This window comes from Lolium perenne, chromosome 7, assembly GCF_019359855.2.
Source record: "Lolium perenne isolate Kyuss_39 chromosome 7, Kyuss_2.0, whole genome shotgun sequence".
In the NCBI taxonomy this organism is placed as follows: Eukaryota; Viridiplantae; Streptophyta; class Magnoliopsida; order Poales; family Poaceae; genus Lolium; species Lolium perenne.
In genome coordinates, this window is record NC_067250.2 from 4,750,176 (window position 1) to 4,759,407 (window position 9,232).

At 43.0% G+C, this 9,232-nt stretch overlaps 1 protein-coding gene across 1 annotated transcript; it reads left to right on the forward strand.

Annotated features, from left to right (window-relative positions):
• The first annotated feature begins 2,333 nt into the window (after nucleotides 1-2,333).
• LOC127311618 (cysteine-rich receptor-like protein kinase 10) lies at nucleotides 2,334-7,425 on the forward strand. The gene is made up of 7 exons (XM_051342066.2): nucleotides 2,334-3,217; nucleotides 3,347-3,457; nucleotides 3,577-3,752; nucleotides 6,089-6,299; nucleotides 6,459-6,699; nucleotides 6,792-6,942; nucleotides 7,028-7,425. Exons 1-7 carry the CDS (start codon nucleotides 2,416-2,418, stop codon nucleotides 7,316-7,318), a joined length of 1,983 nt encoding a protein of 660 aa, XP_051198026.1. The 5' UTR covers nucleotides 2,334-2,415; the 3' UTR covers nucleotides 7,319-7,425.
• Nucleotides 7,426-9,232: the final 1,807 nt, after the last annotated feature.

Below are 9,232 nucleotides of genomic sequence, written 5' to 3' on the forward strand. Positions count from 1 at the left end.
GCTTCTACTTGGTTGCACACGACAGAGGGAAGGGAGATGAAAGTTAGGCTCCCAGCCCGAAGCAGAGGACGGTTTTTTTCCTTTTCTTTCTCCAGAAGTTTTCATGATTTTGTTTTCAAAACTCTTTTTGTTGTTTTGAAAAAAAAATAGTTTTAACTTTTCTGAACTTTTCAAAATATCCATGACCTTCTTAATATATATAGAAGTTCCATGTATTTTATTTGGAAAATATTTTGATGGTTTTCAAGTCATATAAGACAGAGTGGAAAATAACCAGAACTAGGGTTTTCCAATTTATTTCCTTTATGCAATTTCTAAGAAAATAACATGATGTTGATGATGCACAAACAATTCCTAATGTTACACACACACTCCCATCTGGACAGGGACGTCCGAGACAAGGCCGCCAAGAACATATTACTAAAATTAATCGCAAACAAGTTGAATGGAAAAATTATTACAAATATTAAATTTTGAAAAGTTACCCATGGTGTATCACCTGGTGCGCGACGGCTGTATGTATTATCCGTGGCGCACCAAACCATGAGCCATGCCTATTTGTTAACAGTGCTTGCCGTGGAGCACGGGATGTGCACGCTCCAAGGGTAACCTTTTTTGGAGTAGTATCGGTAGAATTAAGTTACTCTGCATAGCAATAATGAAGTTAATTAATAATTCTCATTTTACCCTTAGTGAAGAGATGCAAGAAAGTAGCATTACACACAAGTGTGGTTACATTTTCTTTCACCAAGCTAATAGCGTTTGTAAACTCCACATGATGTACATCTTTCCTACTATTGTCCCTTGTCATAAACAGGCCAATTCTAGCTTAAGGAGCAAAGATAAAATTTACACATAAATAAATAATAATTTCATTAATATCACAGAAAATCTTAGGATAATTGGTTGCATAAGAAAAAATATACACCGTAAGAAAATGTAGATATCATAATCATGTATAACATCTCACATGATGTAATACAAAGAACGCGGAGATGGCTATATGGCCACAACTACAAATGCCTGACTAATCATTGCTCATCATCAGAGATAGCCAGACTACATTGTTGGTAGTATATATTTGGAATTACTCTTGGAGAGCCTCTATAGATTTTTTTTCTTCGAAATGGGGGCATACCCAGCCTCTGCATCATTCGATACACACAACCTTATTCATTTATTTTAAAGTTTAGAGATTTGAAAGTTTACAATCATGGAAAAGAGATGGTTGACACATGTAATGAAAAGCAACATATTGCTAACAATTTTTAAGCCTGCTAGTATATATGATGCCACTCAGTAATCTGAAAATAGAAGTCCTATGTAACCTTTAGCAAACAGTTGCACCCAGTAGGCATAATCTTCCACTGGTCCGCCGCGCGAAGCTACGCCTATTGTTGAATCCAGTATATAGCTCGACAGATAATCTGCAAAAAGTTTGTTCCCTTCTGTTTGTTAAAAATAAAATCATTTATGCATGATTAAATGGACCAACATATAGCAGATACACCAATTCGTATCCTAGTTTTATCTTTCTTTTCGACCCGTTAAGCCAATTACGAAACATATTAGTAATATTAGAAGGAGGTGGAACATTAAGTGAACTCTTCAAATCCTATGATCTCCTTGTGTGCCTTTCAAGGTCTCACCGTCCCGAAAGTTTATTGATTCTGTTAAATTTATCTATTAAAGAAAATCATAGGGACATATTTAAACACGGATATATATCTGTCTAGTAGAACAACTCCTTAAAATGTCAATATATACCGCGAGTTCATAAGTACAATATTCCACCCATGTCGGCTGGGTATGTAAACGGAAATTTTATCAACATACATGGCATAATATCGAATATGTTTTTCTTTATAATGTTTGAAAGATTCAAGATTAATCAAAAGTCTTTACTGTTGAACAGTCATAACTTGTTTGCCCAATGTACCCAAACGATAGTTACCACTGACAAGGTTTAGATAGTACATCCCTTAGTTGATCTGTAATATTAATGCATATATAGTGCATTTTTCCTTCAGAATGGTTGAAGGATTCAAGATTAGTCAAATGTGTTTAGTGTTGAAAATCATGACTTGGTTTTCTAAACGATGGCGACCAGGCGTAGATAGTGCGTATTGATATATGCACGAAGTTCAGCCATTGTTCTAGATTAATTTCTTTGATGACATCCAAGATTTGACTGCTGAATGTTCTAATGGATTTACCTCTAACATAATTTTATAGATGCGAGCTTTTTTTATGCGATCCTGCCGGCCGGCGAATAATCATTTAGTTAACGTGACTCCGTGATTGACAGTTTCATAGTTTTGGACTGTCCGACTGCTGAAAGGGGCAACCGGCCGGCCACTGAATAATCTTACTATCGTTTCGTTTTTTTCTCAAAGGGTCAATTCAGAAACGAGCATGGTGGGCATCCTGCTGCTCCTCCTCCTCTTGACGCCGCCGTCGGCAACGGCAACAGCGCAGCTCTGCGGCAGCGGCGGCAACTACACCGCCAACGGCACCTACCAGTCCAACCTTGCCGCCCTCGCCACCTCACTCGCCAGCAACGCCTCCTCCTCCCCTCAGCTCTTCGCCGCCGCCAGCACCGGCCAGTCCCCCGATGCGGTGCACGCGCTTGCCCTTTGCCGCGGCGACTTCGCCAACGACACAGCATGCAGAGATTGCGTCACAGCCTCGTTCCAGGACGCGCAGCAGGCGTGCCCGAACCGCAAGGGCGCCGCCGTCTACTATGAGTACGCCAACACACAGCAGCCAGGGTGCGTTGTCGGCTTCTCCGGCGACGACGGCTTCCTCAGCCCAGCCAATGGTATTACCGACAACGCAACCCTCTTCCAGTCGTGGAACCAGAACAACATCTCCGGCGACGGCACTAACAACGTTGTTCCCGCCGACGTCCTCAACCTACTGACGGTGACGGCCCAGAACGCGGCTGCCGATCCGGCGAGGCGGTATGCCACCACGGTCTTGGACTCCGTCCCGACGCTCTTCTCTCTGGCGCAGTGCACGCCGGACCTTTCCGCCGGCGACTGCCTCGCGTGCCTTCAGCGGCTCAACGGCATGGTCAACTCCACAACGTCCATGCGCCTGGGAGGCCGGATCTTCGTGCTGCGCTGCAACATTAGGTTCGAGGTGTTTATGTTCTTCGACCAACCAACAAAGCGAATCAGTCCATCGTCCATCGCTCCGGCGCCGGCAGGCAAACGTATGTGTATAACTTTCAGCTGTGATGAAATTTAATTCATCTTTTTTATGTATCCATATGCTTAATTAGTAGTTTCCTTATATACTAACGATTTGTGATAATTCTTACATGGATGTTCAATTTCTCAAGGACGTGGAATCAAACCATGGGCAATTGCCATATCTGTAGCCGCTCCTTTAGCACTAATTGTTTTTTGCTGCACCCTTTACCGTCGTCGCCTGGCAACAAGATTCAGAAAAGGTTGGTAAATTAGTTACTGAAATGCTCATACGGATATATGTACAGTATTCCTCTTACTTACTAAATTAAAGAGTCATAATTAAAGAGATCGGTCGATTGCACAAATTCTAAATTTTCAGGTACAGTGAGACTAGGAGAAAGGAGTTCTCACAAATCTCAAGGAGGAGATCGTGAACTTGTTTGGGACATGGGAGCAGATTTTTCAGTTTATGACTTTCATGAGATATTGAAGGCTACCAATAATTTTTCCCAAGAAAACAAACTTGGACAAGGTGGATTTGGCCCTGTATATAAGGTATGGTGTTTGCTACAACCCTCTCCTCCCAACCTCGGACAAACTCAAAAACATAGACGGCTGCAATTGCGAGTGGTGTTCTTTTAAAGGGTATATGCCATATGGCTCAACTTATTTGTACGTACTTATAGGTAGAAGTAGTATGTATGCATGTTGTTGTCGGCTAATAGACAACGACATTGCCGGGCAGTGGCGGTCATGGCCGGAGGGCGAGAGGCACGATAAGACGGTGCTTGCCGTCCACGGGGCACTGCAAGGCCGTGCAGGCCGCCATGTGCCACGACAAGGCCTCGGCGGCAGCGCAGCGGCCTGATGTGTCACGGAGATTAGCTTGCATGTCTGTCTCGAGGCAAATCGGACTGTTTGACACGTGCTGAAACGTTTGTCGTCCTCTTGGCAGGACAAACCGGCGAATATTTGCGTGTTTTTTGACGCGTCAGACTGTCTTTCGCCCGGAGTGTCTTTCGCTACAAGCCGAACTGTTTTTCGCTATAGGCTGGACTGTGTTTTGAACGGTATATGGTATACCCATACACTGGTTAACTGGGTTTGAATATGGGCTTAGGAGGGCGGAAATGGTGAATGGAACCTGGGTGCGCGCGCACCCATTTACGAAAAGTTCAAAACAATGCTATTTAAAAGTTTCAAAAAAATGTGAAGTAAATTTTTGCATGTATATATTAGGTTGATACTTACTCGTGTGTGTTTTCACGGAAAAATACCATTGTGTGCGACCTACACAAAAATGACAAAATACAAATTCCTATTCCTGTGAATAGTACAAATTCCTATTCACTATTCTCATTTGGACATTTTGTCATTTTTATGCAGGCCACACACAATGGTATTTTTTCGTGAAAACTCACACGAGTAAGTATCAACATAATATGTACATGCAAAATTTTACTTCACATTTTTTTCAAACTTTTAAATAGTATTTTTTTCAACTTTTCGTAAATGGGTGTGCGCGCACCCAGGTTCCATTCATCTGGGTCGCTTAGGAGGGCTCATAATTAATTAGTTAATTACCCAAGAGTTCAAACGGAGTTTGGGGGGGAGAGTGTTGTATTGGAGCAAGCTTTATAAGGTACTTATATAACACCCATCTATTTTTGTTACGAGCCAAGACTCAGAGGTTCCTTTCCCTCTCGCGTCTCCCCCGTGTGACCGCGGGGAGGGAGGCCTAATCCGCAGCCCGTAGGGGCCCCGCCCCTCCACCTCCCTCATCATGCATCCGGGAAAAGCCAGGTTGGTGACGGTGGGTCTCCTTGTCCCCTCGCTCGTAGGAGCCTGTGCGAACCGCCAACCTTGGCCCTAGACATGGCTCATCCTAGACATATAGTGTGATGGAGGTCCGCACCTCGGATGGCGTCATTCGCTCTTTAGGTGGAACGGGAGGCAGACAGTGCGTCAGTGCAGGCGGAGGCCACCTCGCGGTAACCGCGCTCTATGCAGCGGCAGGGATGCTAGGTCTCGATCTGGTCCCATGGGGCTAATGCAGGGTTGAGACTACCTCATTCGTTGTGCATGACCGTCGGGGTCACTCAGTAGATTCATCGCGGTCCAGTTAGTATGGATGTGTAACAGCCGGCGAACATCGAACCGACTTTGGTCATGACGGATGATGGAGGTGTCATGTTAGGCGTTACCTTGTCGAAGTCATTTTCAATACAACGCTCATCTCCTTACTAGGGTTGTTCTGGGAAACCCTAGATCTAGATATCCCGGATGAAATGATTGCAACCCTCGCCGTCAGTCCCACTCCTAGCTGCATTGTGTTGGAGCAGCAGCTGGTCGAAGGGGATAGAAGGTGGAGCGACATGGCATCTCTAACATCAACGACAACGAGTTTTGGTTGCATAGTTCCGCGGGGTCTTGGCGGAGGATGCGTGATGATGAACACACACACACACACGCACACACACACACACACACACACGAAGGTCGCATTGTTTGGCGTCATGTCAATGTCGACGGTAGGCATGACAAGGTCAAAGCCGTGATCCCTATCATGAAGATGGGTTGGGGGAAGACCGCAACTTCTGAAGCGTGTGCAACAATGCGAGTTGAGGTTCTATTGGCCGGTTTGAGATCCCGGATAAGCACTTGAGTAATTTTATAAGGACAAAGTAGCTTATTTGAATGTCCTAGGAAGTGTCCTAGCCCCTTAAGACCTCTAGGCCTTCTTATTCAATATTTAAGTGGAGAAATATTTATCAATGTGAGGTCAATTAGGTTTTACTAAGTAACCAATGAATCAAAATTAACTTGTACCTCACAAAAAAATAGACTGCGACAATATCTTTAAAGAGCCTTTTTTTTAATGTTTCCCCTAGGGATGCTTTCATGACAGAACGGAGATTGCAGTTAAGAGACTTGCTTCAAATTCAGGACAAGGTTTCATAGAGTTCAAGAATGAAGTTGAGCTCATAGCAAAGCTCCAACACAGAAATCTGGTTAGACTCTTGGGGTGTTGTTCTCACGGAGACGAGAAAATATTGGTGTATGAATACTTGCCAAACAAAAGCCTCGACTTCTTCATCTTTGGTATAAATTTGTATTTTTTATTCATAGGTTAAATATATTTAAAAATATATGAGTATATTGTTTTCACAAGCCTTACATGAATAGTTACAGTTCTTAATTATCTCTAACAATTTCTTTATTGATTATCTCTGTTATGCTAATGAACTTTTAGATGTGCAGATGAAAATAAAAAAGTTTTAATAGACTGGAACAAACGTCTTGCAATAATTGAAGGAATAGCAGAAGGGCTTCTTTACCTACATAAACATTCTCGTTTGCGTGTCATACACCGAGATCTTAAACCAAGCAACATACTGTTGGACAATGAAATGAATCCTAAAATTTCAGATTTTGGACTAGCAAAAATTTTCACGTCAAATAACATTGAGGAAAGCTCTACAAGAAGAGTTGTTGGTACATAGTAAGTTTCAAATTTATAGCTTTTCTTATGCACTTATTTAGTGAAACATGACCATCTATTAATTGAACTTTTTTTTCATTACATCATTTAAGTGGCTACATGGCTCCTGAGTATGCTTCGGAAGGCCTCTTCTCTACCAAATCTGATGTATTCAGCTTTGGCGTTTTAATTCTCGAGATCCTTAGCGGGAAAAGGAATTCTGGTAGCAACCAATGTGGAGAATTCATCAATTTTATTGGATACGTGAGTACATAGATATCCATATAAAATGAAAAAAAATATTATCTCGTGTCATGCATATCTAATTGTCTGCTGAAATTTTAAATAGGCTTGGCAATTATGGGAAGAGGGAAGATGGACCGAACTCATGGATGTGTCATTTCTCTCCAAGTGTCACTCGGAGCAAATGATGAGGTGCATTAACATTGCACTCCTATGTGTACAAGAGAATGCAGCAGATCGACCAACCATGTTAGATGTTATTGCAATGCTAAGCAGTGAGACCGTGATTCAACGGGAGCCTAAGCACCCACCATATTTCAATCTAAGGGTAGGCAGTGAAGAGGCATCCGGTACTACTACTAGCTATGTGACCATATCTACCATAAATGCTAGATAGTTTTACTGGGCTATTGTATAGAATTAGTATCATCACAAATGTGGAATGCATAAATGTACTTGTATTTTATAGTACCTAACCTCTTCTCTATTTATATAATAACCATACTTGAGCTATATGCTATCAATTCGCCCTGGTGATCTACAAGACTTGGAGCTGCCGGTCATTGATGTTTTTATGTTGTTTGATGAAGTTTCACGTATAAGCGAAATGCGTATACCGTGTGGAGCATACTTCAATATGTAGTTGTGCTTATGTCTTAGTCTGCAAACTTCATGTTCTCATGATTCGTAAATTAAATATTTCTTTTCTAATTCATGCACGCATCTTAATTTTTTTTAACACCCAAAGGACCTAGATGCTTTCATTAACACTGTCGGAGAAAATACATATTACATCAAGGACCTCAAAAAGAGAGAATAATACATCCAAATCCTTACAATTAGCACTAAGGACCCTAAGATTAAACATAGAAAACAATCAGGTCAAGCTTCTTCTCCACCGAGCAGTTTCTGTCACATATCAGAAATTTCCTTATTTAACAATCTGAGCTCAACTTTTTTTTGAATTGAAACGATCAAGGGATAAATAGACACTTTTTTTTCTGAACCTGGGCATTTCAATTATACAGAAACATGCCCAGTTTGCATACAATCCTGCTTAAGCGACTCTGCCACACAGGGCAGAGCAAGCACCAGCAACACGCACTCACTCAACACACTATACCCTAGTTTTGCTAGATCAGCCTTGTTTGCAAGTCTGTTTAACTTCGAACAGAGGATCTTCGGAATATTTGTATGCTGCTACAGAGAACATATCCGATAGTTTTTGATGGGCACTCATCTAGCGTGAAAAATTAGGTTTGTTATTTTGTGGGTTTATTAAGAAGTTACGAGTACAGATTTTACAACATGTCAAGCATCGCTCATAATTGATAGAAGAATCAACCAGCGAAAGAAACAAAGCAAAAAAAAAAAAAAAGACTACACATCAACGTAGCCGCCTATTATGTCGCCAGTCAGCCAGGCATAAGATTTTCTGAGCGACCATCTGGAGCCGTGTGCATCCAGTAGCCATAGCATCCCGCTGCCCCTCCGGTGACAGCAGAGCCCACAGCTGAACCCAATGTGACACCATATAGATAACCTGCAAAAAGTGAAAAGATTGTTTTTTGTTAAAAATAATATCATTCCTCACCCTCCATATAGACCAATGTAAGGCAGAAACTGATAAGGGGTGGCCCGATCTTCTCAGTAAGCAACGGTGGTGATGATGATCTCGGGGTGATAGCAGCGGAGAAACACGACGATGTAGTGGATGATAACTTGTATGACGCAACGAGATCTCTCGATTGGTCCCTGTTGCCAGATGCAACAGCTCTCAACCCTGCAAGATATTCGCAACTCCACATACTTGCGCACGTAGCCGCCGACCACGAAGCGGTAAGTTGCAACCGTCTAATTCCCAGTGGAACAGCAGATCACACAAGACTTAAACAGAATCTACACAATATCGAAGCAATATGGTGTAGGGAATTCAATAGTTTTGCAGAGCAAACAACTAAGAACTAGGGTTTCTCTTAAACGTGGTCTAAAGCAGCTAGGGGGTCGTCCAAGGCACTTATATAGGCGTCCGGGACGAGTTCTGGTCGAAAAATACAAGTAAAACCGACCCAGAATAGATCTGGTCGAGATAGACTCGGACTGGTCCGGTCTGGAATCCGGTCGACCGGGCTGTGAACCGGCCGGTCCGGTCGGTGGTCCGGTCAACCGGTCGCCAACCGGGAAACTGCGAAGTTTCCGGTTTCTGCCCGGTACGATGCACTCCCTCCGGTTGGCGGCCGGTCGACCGGGCCAGGGACCGGGAGGCCCGGCGTGGGGGCCGGTCTGACCGGGCGCTGGACCGGCCTGGACT